The following is a 17,245-nucleotide window of genomic DNA, read 5'->3' as shown; positions in this document are numbered from 1 at the left end:
CCGTGGCAACGGATCAGGAAACGCACTGTATATTCTCTCTATTCACAGGCATAACATGACATAGCTTTTTAACAATAACTTTACATAAATTCTATCGCATAAAGTTCGCGTAAAAAATGAGGAAGCGTAAAAATAGGTTGAATTGGTCATTATACTGTCATTTATATCTATGGAGTTTTTTGATTTTGTCGTAATTTATAAAATAAGTGTTGCCAACCATGTCTGTTACTTTTGCAATATCACTCGATGCAAATTTTTGGAAGCCTAAAATTAAAAGTCACTTATCCATCCTAAAGGATTAAGCCTAAGTGCGTTTGCACTACGTGCTTAAATTTCTGAAGCATGCACAGTCTTTCGGTTTTACCGCAACGTTTTGAGATGTCTATTTAAACCGAATCAATGGAAACTCTTTGGAAATGAGAATAATTGAATGGCTGCACTCGTACGCATTCATGAAAAATTAAATATAATATGTACACAAAGGCTTCGCACATATTATGTAAGTTCCTATGCACGTCATCTCATATCACACTAGATTCTCAATTAAATTCTTTCATATTTAAAAGCAATTTAATATTTTGGAATTCTCTACACAAATCGAATATTGTATAATACTACGTTCGCTACATTTTAGGTATAAATATTAGGTAAGTCCATTATCAGCTTCGTTTAGGTAACTGTATATGACGAGGCACTATCAAAATTAAGCTCATTTTATGCAAACATTAATCGTCATTTCCCGAAACTATACTAAATCAATCACTATTCAACAGTCGTCCGTTCGCCTCTGAAGCTGCGGAGGTTTTCACATTTAATTATTTAAATTTATGTAACATTTTACAATTCAATTACGAAATTTAAGCAATTTTATCTTACTGAATTTATTCGTTATCATTTCACGCAGCTACATACATTGTTATTTTAATATAATCATTATTTTATATACCGTGGTGGTCTATAGTAGGTAGTAAATTTTAAAGCGCTCTAAGCGCTCCTAAAAAAGCTTTGGTTTATGATGAACGTTTTGGTGACACTCAAAATTTGAGTTTCCCTATGTAGGAATCTAAAATGGAGCGGAACGGTGACTACGACTTTCGAGTTTTACCTTGTCACTCGATCAGTCTCAACATGTTTCGTCCCTTGGTCGGGCACGTGTTGGCTTCGTAAATATTTCCTCCAGAGGCGTGGCCAGAGGACCTTTCTTCTCGCGGTTCCATCTACCGCGACTAAAAAGACCCTCCAGGCGATATTTTAGTCATATATTGTCGCGACTGCTTCGTCTGTACTCCCTCATCTCGTAATTATTATTGCCGTTCGGATTCTTCGACGGATTCGGTGGCGACGAGAGCAGTGCCGCACTTTCGGGCCTCACCAGAAGAGATTCGCGTTCGCTTTCGGCACTTTCAGCTCGAAGCGTACCGGGAACGGCACCATTTACATTCGGCAGTTCCAGTTCCGCGCGAAGGATACGAATTTTTTGTATCATTTCACGGATCTCGTAACGAAGGATCCCCAGGAAGCACAGCTTTAGGAAGGCGAGCACACAGTAACCTAAAACATACAAATACGCTCAGTCAGCCGCAAACATATTTTAGGGAGGCTTATCTTAATGCTACAGAGAGAGGATAATGCGTTTATAATAACCCACATTGTGTAATCCATGTGATATAAATTGTGGAGCACAGTAGCAGGGGTGAGATTCTACAAATAATGGTTTTGTAACTGATTATACTTAGCGAAATATTTTGTTAATGTGAACAAGAGCTATTTCAAAGCACATATCTATTGCAAAGAGTATAGAATTTCACTTTTCCCAGGCTTTGATTCGATTATAAGTAACACTGTTTTATATTCAAAGTGTATAAACGTCACAGAACGGAAATTGAAGCTGCTCATGTATCTAACTTAATGTAAATTTTATAGATTTTTTCAAAACGTATAAGTACCTTAGAGCTTTTAAAACGTATCGCCTTTTTAACTCAATTCGGCTTCGTTTGGAACGGTGCTATTCACTAAGAGTATCCGCCGCCTTATATTTCCTATTAAAAAATATTCGGACTTCATGAATAAAATTATTGTTTAGGCATCAATTTTATTCTAAAATGTGACAATACGAATTTTGACGTTACGTGCCAAGATCATATCGCGGAGTATAAAAAGGATAGCACGAATACCAATGATTACCACAGCATAAAAGTTTTTTACACAAAACAATATCGTCAATTTTATCTTTAAATCGTTTTTCTGTATTGGCCTTTGCAAAGACAGGAAACAAAATTTCGTAAGAGAACGGTTTTTAGTTTAGCTTCTCCACGTTTAGTTTAGTTGAGGAGAAAAGATGGAATCTTATCAACTGGAAAAAAAGGAATAAAAAAGAAGAAAATATGACAGTACGAAATGAATAATGAAGTGGAAAAGTGAAGTGAAATGTATATAAATTGTTTTTTGATTAGGTTTAGGGTTTTTAGATTGGATAGGTTAGTTTTTTAGGAGTTTTTGACATTTATTTTATGTTTTTACTTTTTAGTAGATTTAAAAGGTGTTACATTTCTTTTAGGAGTTTTTAGAATTTTCTTATCAGGTTTTCTTCGTCTCAAAAAACAAAAGGGGGTACTGTAAGGGGCGGTGGATTTAAATTTGTTCGATTTTTCTCGCAGAAATAAGTAAAATAGAATTTTTAAGAAAATGTCAAGGTTCTAGCGTGTTCTTTCCGACAAATATTGATCGTGTTTAATTAAACTGGATCACGTCAGGGAGTCTGTCTTTTGTATGCAGTTACATCCGTTTTAACGAGAGTCAAATATTAAATTTCTTACGTTGCGTACAGATAACAAGTACGCCTAAAAGTCGCTGAGGGTGCGGTTTTTCGAATTATGTGGGTTTTTCAAAATAAATGGAGCTTTAATAATTGAAAATTAATTAATGGTTGCCTTGAGTAGTACTCCGTCATTTTTGGACGGGTTTAATTAGATAAAGACTAAGGGCCTTCAAAGTGACGCGATAGCTACACGATGTAGCAACGATGTATCTTGGTTTATATACATCGTATTGGTACCCACACACTTGTTTGGGACCCTTAACAGGCATGTGCCCAATTACAGAGTGACCCGCATAATGCGTTTTAGAGGAAAAGGAAAATGAACATCATGGCACAACAGAAAAACAAGTATTTTTACCCCACCTTCCCCCTCCCCCCCATTTTCTAAAGTTTAACTTGGCATCACTAAAGGCATGCGTATGCAAAATCTGAGACCAATTGGTTGTCGTATGTAAAAGTTATGCACTTTTTACTTTCAAAAACAGCATTTCAGGAAATAATTCGTTGGGGGGGGGGGGCCTTTTTTAATTCTTAAAAAATGCGCTAATGAACAGAAATATGCTGAAGGGTGTGTAGTAAGTTGGTTAGGAAAATTTACAAACTTCTTACCTCTAATATTTCCTTTACCATTTCTACTAAATTCAAGAGAAAAAAGGGCATTAATATTCTTAAGAAAATTCGTAATGTTTATCCAAGAAGATTCCTAAAAGGTTTTGCACATAATGTCTACGGTTCCAAAAAATATTTTTCAAAATTTCTAGCATGATTACAAAAAGACCTTTCTGATTTAAAAAATATACCCACAGATTTGTGGTTAATTTGTAGGGGATACATCTAAGATTTTTAAAAGGGTTCTTTTTACGAAAATTATTAATATGTTGTCAGAAACGGTTTCTTGGAAGACCCAGAATTATTTAACTTTTCTTTTTATTAAGTTCCGTAAAGGTTTGAGGACGAGCTGAACGATAATGAAGGACTATTTCTTAGAATATTTCCAAAAGTATTTCTAAACACACTACTTACGGTTCTGAGAACTAAAGAATGTACATTTTTTAAGGAACATTCTTTTTTAAAAGCATTTAATAATAATAATAAATGTCTTTATTGATTAGCAGTTCTACATTTGCAATAAGTTTTTGTAATGTAATTTGTAAAAATAAGCCTAAAATGATCCTCAAAAAAATCCTTGTCATATTCTTCTTAAGAAGGTTTCGCCAGAGGTTTTTAATAGTTATTAGAGAATATCGTAAAAGATGTTTAAAAAACGATTTCGATGGTTTCGAATGAGATTCAGAAATTAAAAAAAATTATTGTATCTGTAACGACCTCTTGTGATGATTTCAAGGATAGTTTCAATGATTTGTAAGGCGGAAAATTTTTGAAAAGGTGCCTAATAAATTTGTCTAATAAAAGTTTGGGAATATTTCGAAGGGGAGAAGGTTTTAGAAAATATTCCTGAACATTTTTCCAAAAAGATCCTTTCTAACAAGATTTGATGAAGTATCTCTATAGCTCAGGCGGTATGGGGGTTGGAGCTTGTAAAAAATGCAGAGTTTCTGAAACTTTAGTGTGTTGTCCAGTGGTGTTCAGTAGTACTGCGCTCCATTTTTCTATCAAAATTTCATTATGTTATCCTCAGGATGCTCGAAAAACCTCGACATTGAAATTTTTTAAAAATATTTTTGCTTCTAGCGCGATAAGAGTCAATCAAAGTACCTAAACTTTACCTTTATTTAAAAAAAAATCATCTTGTTTGGTGGAATCGATCCCAAGATACGGAGCTTTGAAGTCTAAAAATTTTAAAATTAAGAAGCGGGATAATAATTTTGTTTTTTTCAAACGTCAATAAAGCATGACAATTTCTCAACTCATTTCATGACAAAATTTTTACATTTTACGCTGTCCGTTGCCATGTTTAAAAGTCTTCGTTACCATTTGTTCATTTTAGAACAGATTCGTAACGGCCCCCTCTCAAAAATGTTCATTTAGAACAGATATAAAGCGATCGCCAAAATTAAGGAAATATAATCGCCAAGAATAACAATAAGGAAAAGACGTTTCTAGTTCAAATTTGCTTTAGATTTGATTTAAGATCCAGTAAATAATAGCAAAATCTAGCTGTTGTTGTAAACGGTCAAAGTTCACACATTCTTATGAATCTTATGTAACCACATTGGTAGGAGGGAACCTCAAGTCTTTTTAAGTTAAATTTGGCATATTTAAGCAAACGGTTTCATACTATTTCTGCTTATCAAACGCCTCCTCTCGAGTTAAATACCTTTGATATTTTTTAAGGTAGGAGTTTTTTTCGAAATCTGCAAACTTCTCACGGTTTCAAATTAATATTTGAATTTTGCTCTCAAAGTGTGCAGTGGATCAAAGAAATGTGTTGTTTACGACAAATCGCATCATTTGAAATGACCGTGAATCATTTTTCCGGATTAAATTAATTACACCGCCCATGTATGTGCCATAAATCCGATCAACATCACTTTGGAGTGGGTTTTCTGCCACTACGAGCAAAAGAAAATTGTAAATTCTTTCGAAGCCGGGGTTATCAGGTCTAATTATGATTGGCGGTGTTTTTGAAAGATTTTGAGAGATTATTTTATTGTGGAAGCGGTGTTTCATTAAATACCAGCAATCGACGAAACTAGGCTGGCTGGTTCGCGACGGTTGGAAAGCGTGTAGGTACGTGTCTTTACATTATTTGTGTAGTCCGCCTGATTTGATTAGTATAAGTTTTTGTCTTTATTACAATAATTTTGTGCAGAACCAAGTTAACAAATGCTGTGTGAGAAGTTTAAAGCGGTTTGTCCATTTTATGGAAAAAGTTTGTCAAGTTGAAAAGTCAAGCAGTTAGTGCACCGTGAGGCTTTCAGTGTTCCCTTATTATTAAAAGTTAAAAGTTGGCACCGTTTGAACAGCCACCGGCAATTCGTCATTTTTTCATCGAGATTTTTTTATTTTATTTGCCGAACGTCTGCGTACGGGGTAATTTGTCCAAACAAGCTTCGTGCAGTTATTTTGTTTAAATTTTCCATTACTTGAGTTGTGGAAAAAATTGTAGTAATTGTCAATCACTTAATAATAATCCACGTTTAAGAACTTAAACTTAATAATAATAATAATATATTTATTGTGTAAATGATACAAAACAAAGACGCAAAAGGCAAGAATTCGACGTGGTCGTTCTTCCATTCTGCCAAAGTAAATTAAGTATAATGCCCCAGCTTAGCTATAATATCATTATGACTGTATTTAGTAAATAACAAAACAAAAAAGAGAGACAAAAAAAGGTAATAAAATAATAAGTGTAATAATATGACTTTAAGTGCAAGTTAAACTTTAATTTTTCCTAGCAGTCAAAAATTAAATTAAGTGTATGGGGAGACACATAGGCAAAGCATCCCTTATATTTAGAAGTCCCATGTTTAGATATGTGATATTTTAACTTCCTGGTATTGATGCTGTGTAGATCGCTACGGTTTACTATACATTCAGTTAAATACCTTGAACTGTTATACTTTATCAACTTCCATAGGAAGGTAGCCATAAGTTGGAAGACTCTTTCACGTCTTAATTGTGTGTTTATTCTAATCCTTTGTGCGACCCGGATAGAGTGTTCATCTTAGATTTTTGTTCTCGAGTTCAAGAATTGAAGATGTTCTAATCATTCGGAATTTTCGGAAATTGATCAAGGCTGCCGAGTCTTCCAAATTATTAATTTAGATCAATATTGGGATTGGGATTACTACATGTACCTACTGTATACAATATGATGCAAATGAAAGGAATAAATTCATTATTTCTTAACTGGGTGCGACTGAACCTGAGATCTGATTTCATATTTAAAAATTACATCATAATATGTACAAATTTCATCCCTAAATTTAATACCCTTAGAGTGAGGGTGGCAACCCATACATTTTGAAATAGGAAGTAGGGGCTTGAGATACATGATTGTGATAGGTCGTTTAATATTCTATTCAACCATATCAATAATCACATTGGTTGTTTCCAAATAGAAATTATCTGTGGCGGCAGCAAGATGGTGCGCCGCCACACTATACGGTCTTTAGTCTATGTCTTTTTTTGGTGGCATTATAAAATGAAGCATTATATTATTATGATTGATAATAGGGTTGACTTGTCTCAATCTGAAAAAACACAGAATTTTGAAAATGGACTTATTGCACTTTGAAAAGAAGCTTCTCATATACAGCGTGTTTCATGAGGAATGGTACATATATTAATATGTTATAGATTTGTTTATTTTAACAGAAAAGATCCTGTGCTCATGCGCTCAATGCTCAAAGGTAACTGAGATACAGCCAGTTTATCATAAATCTAAAGTATGCGCTAAAAAGATTAACTTTATACTTTTGGTAAAAGTTTATCTCCGGTCGTTGCGATAAGAGTGGTTTGTGCTGTGTACACTAATTAAATTTCGAGATAAGATAGCATAGGCGCGGTTTGATTTTCCTAAGACGCGCAGTGTTTTGTTAAAAAAGGAGAGGCGAAAGTCGAGGAAAGGGGAGAGTTGTTAAACATAAGAGGCAGGTGTTAATCAAGGCTTTTTTGGTGGTGGAAGTATAGCTGTTTGCTATGCGTTTTGTTGTACACTGGAGTTGTTTGTTTGGTGGCGTTTTGGTAAGGACAGTAACTCGTGATGTTAATAAGTTATGTAGAAGAAGTGTAGTGTGTAGTCAGCAATAAATAAAGTGGTGAACGTATTAACAGTCCTTTGGCTGTACATTTTGTATGCCCCTCCGTTTCGGTCTGGAGTTAAGAGAATACAATTTGCTATCCTGAAAAGTACAAAATGAAATAGACTTGCAGATTTTTATAATTTGAAGATAATTTTGGACTTTTGAAAGCCTGAGCTTTGAGAGCATCGCGTAACATATTCATTCGTCAGGGTTATTTTTATGTTATTAGGATCATTAGGAATGACGGTTAAAAATGCGTGCCGCTCAAAGAGATTTGCAAATTAACCTTAAATTAATACGGGTACGTTAAATCCTGTAATTCAGGGTGCGAAATGAAACAACAGATTAGAATATCTGTACTGCTCAAGGAACAAATTAAAACAATGTCTGATGGAACCCATAATCCGGTGTGGGATAAGTGTCGCCTTTGTACTTTGGAAATTGTGCAATCGAGGCGATGAAATTGTAACATTATGCATATTTGTACGTTAAATCGGTCTTAATTGCTAGCAACTCGAATGGTCAAAGTTTGAATAGCGTATAGCGATGGAAAGCAATTCACTTTGGATAACTGCGCTGGAAAATTAAAGCAGACGGCATACGAGTTGTAGATAAAAATGCAAGGAATATTAAATCTACAAATTATCCTGAGCACTTTAAGCCATAATTTCCAACCCAATCATCGATCGCAGATTATAAAAGTCCAATTTAATACTCGAGCTTCCTCTTGCGTGCCTTGCTTAGTTAAAGCCCGCATAATTTACTATAACCATCTGAAAAGGAACGAGGATTACGTTATTTGGACATAAAGTACTTCGTATTGCAAGCAACGTTACAAAGTATTTAAACGTGCATTAACACCTAATCCGATTTTAGTGCCCTATAGGAACGTAAAATTGGAGCTCCATCTTCGGTTCATGATCGAGCATTAAATAGCTTACTGCTGAGGTGCTTGAATTTTATGTTTATATCTTTTAACGTCACGAAGTCAGTTTGTGTTTGTTTTTTTTTTGGTTACATTATACTTTTTTTGAGATATAAATCACGTTCGTGTCTCGCCTTCACGATAAGAATGGAAACGAGTCGGCGTGCACCAATAAGTTGAAATCTGTTTTCATCTAATCTATATCGAACGGTCGACTTAGCAAAACACCAACGTTGAAAATACGAGCTCAGACGTATATATACCTAAGGGTAGAACATTAGGCCACTGTATATCAAAGAAAGTGTATAGTTTGGCGACATTTTGGGGGTTCATTTCACAATAAATTAATTGACAAGTGGAACGGAATTCTTAAAACCGTGGTGCAAATGAAGCTGATCTTTGGCTGCGTCGTTTAATTTCAATAACGCTTTGTTTCTTAATGTATTTTGAAATGTAGTGATATTAATTAGGGATATTTAGTTACAAATGCGTTCTCGGCATGAGTGAGTGCAACAAAAAAGTTTGCGAGAGTAATGCGGTAATTAATCCGGGCAAAAGTTCCAAAACAGTTTTTCTATCGGAACAATACCAATGGACAATGCGTAGTTTCATCTGTCTATAAATAAAAATCATGCGGTTTTCCTCGAGGCAAAAATCTGTGTTTATTAAGCGTAATAGAGGACTACCGCTCAGAAAAATTCCATTGTGAGTCTTTAAATTGTACTCAACGGTTTGGTCCGAAATATATGTGTCTGGGCCCGTATAACTAGAAGAAAAGTGCCAAGAGAAGGATGAACTATTTGTGACTATGAAACATGGTCCTTCGAATCAAATAATATGATGTTCTTTTATGATTTACTTGTGACCTGCGTTGCTGTCTACAAACGTCCCTTTGGTTTGCTAACGTACATAAAGTGCGTGCAAAATTGTGGATTCTAATAAATAGCTGTAGTACTTTATCTACATTCATTTAATCGAATTATAACATGAAAGCATGAATGAGAATGGCAATACGTCATCTTTGAAGCAAAAATGAAAGTCCTTAATGGGAAAAAAGCGCGACGATGAGTAAAGAATCGAGTCAAGTGAAAAGGAAAAAAGAAGATTACAGTTAATGAATGAATATTACATGACGGCAGAAAGATATTTTAATATTTCCCTTTTTTCCACGTTTTCTGTGAAAATATCTTTGAAAAGAAATTGCGCTAATAGCATTATATACCTACAGAACAACCCTCCCTCGTGATTTTATCGGAAATTCTAAAAATAAATATGCTTTTTTCATGAATAATAAATTTATTACGTGAGGTCAGTTGACAAACAGGGATCTTCGGATACATTCATAATTAAGTAGACTAGGTCATGCCATGATTTCTCCAACACACGTGAGTTTATTGATAGATTTATGTGAATTATTTTTATTGTTAATGGATAGCTTGAGGTTGCGTGTGGGGGTAGGTAAATAAATAGTCCGCAGCTCTTGATTTATTATTTAAAAAAGTCCGCAAATTTTGTCAACGAATAAAAAGTACGGCGTACCATTTCAAACGACGTGTGTCATAATCTCCAGCTAATATTTTCGCTGACTCCACTTAGGACAAGTTATAATACATGTAGAACTAGCAGGATTGTTTCAATAAATCATCTGATATAGGAAGTGGGCCAAAGGAGAAGTTTTCTTATAAAGTTCATGTTTCGTGCAACGGCAGCTTGGATTTATTTTTTTCGAATTTTTAGAAAGTAGTAATTTCGGAGATTCTTACACATTCTTACACATTGTCGCAGGCTTTTGATGGGCAAGATTTGTAGGAAATTCTGAGTTTTCAAATAAAGGTAGCGGCCATTTTCGCTGCGTATTAAATTCTACGACTTGTTGACCTCATAATGAATTGCGGAATTCGTTCGGCTACAGTGGGTACTAAAAGAGATCTATCTCAGTAGGGTTTTAGTTGCAACGATAGCAGAGATCATTGTCCACATCTAATTCAGCCGAATTCCAGAGCGTGGGCTCCTTAAGGAACAATCTAGATTTCCTGCATTCAAAGGCGTTAATTAACAAGTAGTAGGTTGTAGGGATTAGTCTGGAATTGTTTGGGAGAAATTCGTTTCTGGGGGACCACCGCAAGAAAATTTCTTTCGAATTAGGGTCACGGGAGTGTTAATCGTACTGCTCAAAATGTTTTTCGGGTTTTGAATTAAGAACAGTAATCATTTCGATTTCATTCTGACATCTGTAAATGGAATCTAGTTCGTACTGATTTTGTCGTTTATATATTCAAAAGTTTAGCATAATTCAGTGTTCAATTTTGCGAGCATAGCAGGTTAGAAAAACCGGTTATAAAATTCACTTCCGGAGAGAAGTAACCCAACACAAAATCTAAGTAAAGGGATGACGTGGACCAAATAAATATTGTGCTAAGACAATTTTTGAAGTGGCTACTTCTTATCGCTCGGTATGCACTATATGTTTTGGACGGAAGTAAAATCCTCTCATGCGCAACTCCACAGAATATAGAGGACGCGTAACGCTCGGGAGCCGAACGCGAGCTTGGCGACCTTTAAAAGGAAATATGACATTAAAATCGTCGATGTGTCTTTGAAACTGACTAAAATACACATTTAAAGCCTATTTAATAGCTTAAATTCCCCCTTAAATTCCAACCCCGTTGCATTATCTCGCAGACAAACATTGACCAGCCTCTTCCGTGCTCCAGAATTGTAAGATTGTAGAATTAGGTGTAGCCACTGTTTACATTACGAGTGAAACGCCCTTGTTTTTTATATGCTAATTAGGTCTACATAACCAAAACTGCTGACTGGGAATTTCGTTGCAAGATTTAACTGAAGATTCTGGGAAAAACACATTTTAACTAGCGTGGAATTTTGAGTTATGACCCTAGCTCCCTTTTAATTCACTAGAAGAAATAAATCGGATTAATTCTTCATTAAAAATGGACGATTTCATGAATAAAGCGCCATTTTGGGGTGTTAATTAATTAAAAGGGTTAGGTAGGGATTAATAGAAGGAAAGATTTTTTGGGCATTCGGTTTTGAGCCGGTGTAGAGCTAATTGCGAGTAATCAAAAGTATTTGGGCTTTGGCCGTGGTCGAACTAAAGTCTAATTGGGTTTTTCTTATCATGAGAACGTGAAGTGTTAGTGCTGAAGTATAAAAGTAGCATAACGGTACTTTAACCTGGGAAAATTCTGGTGACCGTGGGAAAATATTTTGGGAGTTAGCCAGGAGTGCGCGATCACATTTCGGCAATTGGCTTGGGGTGCCATATTTCGGCAGTTGGTTCAGGGTGATATATTTCGGTAGTTGACCCGGGGTATTTCGGAGGTTGGCACGGAGCTATTTCGGTAGTTGGCCCGGGGGTACGCGTCATCTGGGGCCCATTTAGGATGCTGTACCCGCGAACTTGGTTGCTGCATCCATCTCGTATGCTGGATCCACCATACTGGATGGTGGAACCATAATCTTGGATGCTGGACCCTGAAACGCTGAACTTTGAACTTGAATCATCAGGTTTGAGTTCGCGTTCACGTTCGCGTTCGAGATTGCGTTCACGTTTGGGTTCACGTTTGCGTTCAGGTTGGTATATTTTTTATCACTCCAGTGTCTCAGTAGCTGTATTTAAATGGATAGGAACCTAACCGCCATCTATTAGATTAATAAGTTCATCTAACGGTTAAGAAACTGTCTTCAATATTCAATCACAAACACATACACATATTTCAGGGGTCGGCAACCTTTGGACTTTGAACAGCGGGGAATGGACTTTAATCGACAGCTTAATCTAGTTTCTAAGACCAGCGAAAATAACGGTGTAGTACAGACAAAATATTGGATTTATCGTCATTAGTCTGACGTTAACGCATAACCTTAACCAGTCATTCTTCTTCCAATCGTAGCGAGTGTACATGCGAAGTGCTATGTTTGAATGTTTGTGTCTTGTGCAATGACGTTTTTGTGTAAGAGGATGCAACTGTGAACCTGGACGGATTATCGCATACAGGGCTGTCAGGGGAGCAGAATAGGGCCCGGTTTTTCCACCTCTTAATAACTCTACTCTCTGAATAAATTCCATCGATACCATTGTCGATACAATCGATTTAGATTACCCTGTACATGTTGTGTGCTTAAATAAATGCAATTTTGCACAGTTTTCAAAATGAATAAAGTTTAAACTACACCTCTTCAACCTGTAACTAAAAAATTGTTAAAGTCCCCGTAACTGAAGTGGTTACGCGCTAGCCTTCTATTTCAGGTATCGCAGGTTCGAATCCCAAAGCCATACCAATAAAAAAATCCAGCAATCACCGGTGACGTAAAAGTGTAGGGTCCATCATCCATGAAGTTGGGTCCAGCATCCAAAATGGCGGATCCAGTATCGGGTATAGCATCCTAGCTGGATCCAGCATGCAAGATGACGGGTAACCCCGGGCCAACTACCGAAATACCCCACCGCCAACCTCCGAAATACTCCGAATCAATTATCAAAGCACCTCGAGCCAACTCCCGAAATATATCATCCCGGGCCAACTGCCGAAATATGATCCCGCATCTCGGATTAACTGCCGAATTTGCATTCCGGACCAATTGCCAAAATTTGACCAGGGCCAACTGCCGAAATATTTTCCTACGGTCCCCATAATTTTCCCGTTACACTTACTTGGAAATCCGGGTGTCTGGGAATAGCGAGTCCGTAGCGAAAGTCGATCGTAATCAGCATACCTATGTTATTTGGGAAAGTTATAAGGGTTATCTTGGCGGAACCCCCGGGCAGTGGACAATAAAAACCACATGCTAGTCAATACCCGCGAAACATTATCAGGAGAATCTTGATGAGGCCAACTGCAGTACTACTTTAGATCCACTATCAATTAAACAATGGTAATTCAGAAGGTATCATTTGTACACGAAGGGCCTTACCGATTCTGTATGCTACGAAAGTTATTAATTTCAAGGACCATTATTTAAGAGGTACTGTAAAAAATTATCCTTTTGTTTTGTACAAAATTAATAATTGGTTCCCTTGAGTAAATGTTTCATTGACATTAATGATTAAAAAAATTCTTCTTTGTTTGAGTCTGGTACCAACCAGGCTAATTAGAGCCTGTTATTTTGTTATTTTAGAAAAAATTATTACCTAGGAGCCCATTAACAAGGATTTCTAATTTCCTTTTAAGGTTTGATTTGTTTTAGTTAGTGAGAATTTTCCTGTAAATGGATTCAAATTTAGTACTCGTAAAGGGTATTTTATTGTGAGGAAAGTCAAGCGTATTTTTAATTTTTCATGGTTACTCAAATAGTGGTAGTTACGAAAGAGTGGGGCCACGGTTGGAATTTTTTTTACCAGATTTCAGTGGAAGAATAATCACGTTATGAATAGAAAAGTGTAAAGTGAAGAGAAAGTTTTCGAAAAACGAAAACACCGACTATATTGTATTTTGTGGTAATTACTGATGTTCTATCTATGGTAATCTGTGGTATTCTTTTGAAAACCATGGTATTCTGTGGATCTTGCAATGTAACTGATGCTATGACTGCTTGAACAGATTTGATCTCTCATCGCCATTAAAAGTTGACTTTATACCGAAAGAGTGGGTTTCTTCAGGGCTCCGCGAACTAACTTTTTAAAGAGTCACGTCGCTACTCACTGTCGACTACAACAAATAACGCTAAATCCAACCTTCCAACCCTCCCACTTTCACATAGAACTTTTAAACAAGTGTCATCGTGGGAGGCAGGGGTTAGAACCCATTTGAACCGATAGGTTCCGGTTGCATACTTATATTCCGGGGTCAGTTACGGTTGTCTGGATATAGTAATTTTCGATTCCGGTTCCGGTTCCATTTTTTGTTCAGTTCTGTAAGGATTCTAGGAGTAGTAAAAGTCAAAATATTTATGAATAAACATAATTATTATTTTTTATACACACCTGCACGTTAGTAAGGGAGGTATTGCATTGGTGTAAAAAATGACCCCCCCCTTTTTTTTTACGGAAGTACACCTTTCACTCAAGGAACTAATTCCTTAGGTGGAATAACTATAACCGTTTTACGATCTGGTACGCAGGAATTGATTGAGAATGAAAATCGAACCGGTTCCAATGTCACTAATTTATTCAATAACGGTTCCGGTTCCAATTTCGTTTTTTTCCGATTCCGGTTCCAAGCGCTGTGGGCGATATATATATTGTTTGGAGTAAAGGGCTATTGTGGATTTCGGGGTCTTTATAGAATTTGTTGTGGTGTTTGGGGATGGGCATGGTACCTATGGCCAGGACTACCAAGTGGTACCACTTACGTACCAATAAGCTCCATTCTCTTTTACCTACTGCTAATAAATATGGCTCACCTAAAATAGCTAGCAACGAAGCGGTATCCCGCAAATATGTTAGTAGCCGTTCATCACATCCACTGGCGTGCGGCCGTACACACCTGGTTTCGTTAACATTCCGAGATGGTTCCGCGCAACAACTCGGCGGCATTTCTAACTGATATCCACTCCGATTATTATAGTCCCCTGGACCGGTAAGTCCACAACATTCGCTTTCTCTTTGCAAACGGTCCCATAGTATAGTTAGGTCACCCCCCGCGCCATACTCTTGCAACAACTTGATCCGCAACCCTGGTCTCAGCTCTTGGCAAACTCTATCGAATCGAAATGCCCAAAACGCGCCAAGTACAACGTCACCGAACAATAGCACCAATAACAGTAACCAATACGCATTTAGCATGCGTTCCGATAGTCGAACGGCACCAACACATCCCAGTATCTGAAGCGCTCCTCCTTGCGTAGCGAGGGCTAGGTAAGCGTACAAAAACGACGGCTGGTATAGCGTAAGCGATGGTATCAGGAAGCGGCGGTAATCGAAAATTAATGTCCTTGCCGCAGCTCCACAAAAGGCAATTGATCCAGCCAGCAACGCCGTGTTGCACGTGTAGATCCAGAGGCGGTAGTAGCGCATGGCCCGGGTGGACAGCGCTCCTGCGCCCACAGGAGGTCCACCACGGTACCGCCGCAACGGCATCCGCCTCCGCAGCCCCCCCTCAGCCGCAGTGCCACCCATCGCCCCCCATGCACACCTGTAACAAAATTAGGCATTAGAATTATAATCGACAATTCCCCAACATCGTAAATACTAAGAAAAAGTGCTTATTCGAGTCACGCCGAGGGATTTTGTTGCGGATGTTCCGCAAAAGGCAAATAGTATATTAAGTAACAAGGGATTAAAAAGAGTTTTTGTTCCTGAAAGAATGGTTTAAAGCCCGAGGCTTAATAATTTTACGGCAACCGACAATAACTCCTATGGAACTGAATGTCAATTTTCCACGCCTTTGTAACATCTATAACGTAACCGGACTGAAGTCACATTAGAAATTAGATTGGAACACGAAATTTATTGAAATAAGATTCGATTTTAATGCCCTTTAGAAGGCGTCCATTTGGAAAGTTATCTAAAAGCAATTCAGTCACTGATCGCATTACATTAAGAGATTGGTACGAAAAAAATTACGTAACCGCCGTCGCCAGTTTTTTTATTCGAAATGACAAAATCAACGACAATCTAATTCTGAACTAAATTAGAACACGGAAAATCCACGGATTCCGTTTTAAGTAAATTGTTACTACTTTATTTACAGTTCAAACCGTGTACCTAGCCGACTCGTTCGCGATTTTGTTCACATGAATGAGCCTTGAATCGTTAAATTGCCCAAATTCCGCAGAAACACGAAAATCCCCTAAAAAGATTGGGGAATCTAGAAAATTTTTCCAGTTAACCGTAGGTTATTACTTTCGTATTTGTAAATAACTTTCTTTTATTGCAGAAATAAACAAGTTCGGGAAGATTTTCGTGTTCTTTCGAACATAATTGAGGGATTCGCGCTCATTGAACAAATATCATACTATACCCGAATAAAATAGGGGGGATACCTCCTCTTTTTAATGGTCAGTAAACGAACATCATTATATGACCACAGGCTATAGCAATTTAATTTATCTGTGATATCATCGTCTAGAGCTACATCCAATTTCGTAATGGTCACAGTTTTTCTTTGTTGTGTGCTATTTTGGAGTTCATTATGTATGTTGCTGCGTGTGAAAGGATGAAGCCGGTAATATTGGCAAAGTTTCTGAGGCGTAGAGTGAAAACGAACAGTTTGACTTTTTGAGATGTTAAAAAATGGTGCATTTAACTGGTCCGAGCATGGCGCAAGATGGCGGCGCGATGGGTGGCGAGATAATTACATAAAAAATAAATGGAATATTTATTGTGAAAGACAAGGAAAATCATAATATTGTATGTGGCTTTAAAAGAACGTATGCGCTTTCCAATCTCAGTATGAGATCGTGAAGATTTGGAGTAAAGCGGCGGACCGTCATTTCTGCCAATTGAAGACTGGACATCTTACACTTCACTGATCAGTCTTTATCAAAACGACAGAATGAAAGCACCAAAATTTGAATTTCTTCTTTATTTATTTTCCCAGCAACCATAACTTAGGTTTTCTGGGTATGTCCTCAATTTTTTAGAAACGTTTTCAACATTTAAGTTTTCTTTCTGACTTTGTTCACTCCGCTTTTTAAATAATAAGATTATGCACCTTATGCACCCATCGAATGAGGAGGAATCGTAGTGGCATACGCGGACGACCAAATAATTTTAGCAACAGAGGTAGAAGGGATGAAGGAAATGATGGGAAGAATTGAGAGGGGAAAGAATGGGAATGGAGTTAAATGCCGGAAAGTCGAAGATCATAAAATTTGGAAAAGGGGACC

General features: G+C 37.0%; 1 protein-coding gene across 1 annotated transcript; it reads right to left on the bottom strand.

Moving 5' to 3' along the window:
- Nucleotides 1-160: 160 nt before the first annotated feature.
- Nucleotides 161-15,545, bottom strand: LOC116171308 (CD63 antigen-like). The gene is made up of 2 exons (XM_031488078.1): nucleotides 14,819-15,545; nucleotides 161-1,551 (listed from the first exon to the last, which is right to left on the bottom strand). Exons 1-2 carry the CDS (start codon nucleotides 15,531-15,533, stop codon nucleotides 1,256-1,258), a joined length of 1,011 nt encoding a protein of 336 aa, XP_031343938.1. The 5' UTR covers nucleotides 15,534-15,545; the 3' UTR covers nucleotides 161-1,255.
- Nucleotides 15,546-17,245: the final 1,700 nt, after the last annotated feature.

The sequence above is a fragment of the Photinus pyralis genome, unplaced genomic scaffold, assembly GCF_008802855.1.
Source record: "Photinus pyralis isolate 1611_PpyrPB1 unplaced genomic scaffold, Ppyr1.3 Ppyr1.4_LG5, whole genome shotgun sequence".
Lineage (NCBI taxonomy): Eukaryota > Metazoa > Arthropoda > Insecta > Coleoptera > Lampyridae > Photinus > Photinus pyralis.
Note: the sequence above shows the minus strand (reverse complement) of the source record. Positions and strands in the feature narration are given on the sequence as shown.

Coding starts and splice junctions, on each gene's coding strand:
- LOC116171308 (XM_031488078.1), bottom strand. CDS start 15,533: ATGGGTGGCACTGCGGCTGAGGGGGGGCTGCGGAGGCGGATGCCGTTG. Junction 1,552..14,818: donor TTCGTTGCTAGCTATTTTAG/GTGAGCCATATT, acceptor TGTATGTTTTAG/GTTACTGTGTGCTCGCCTTC.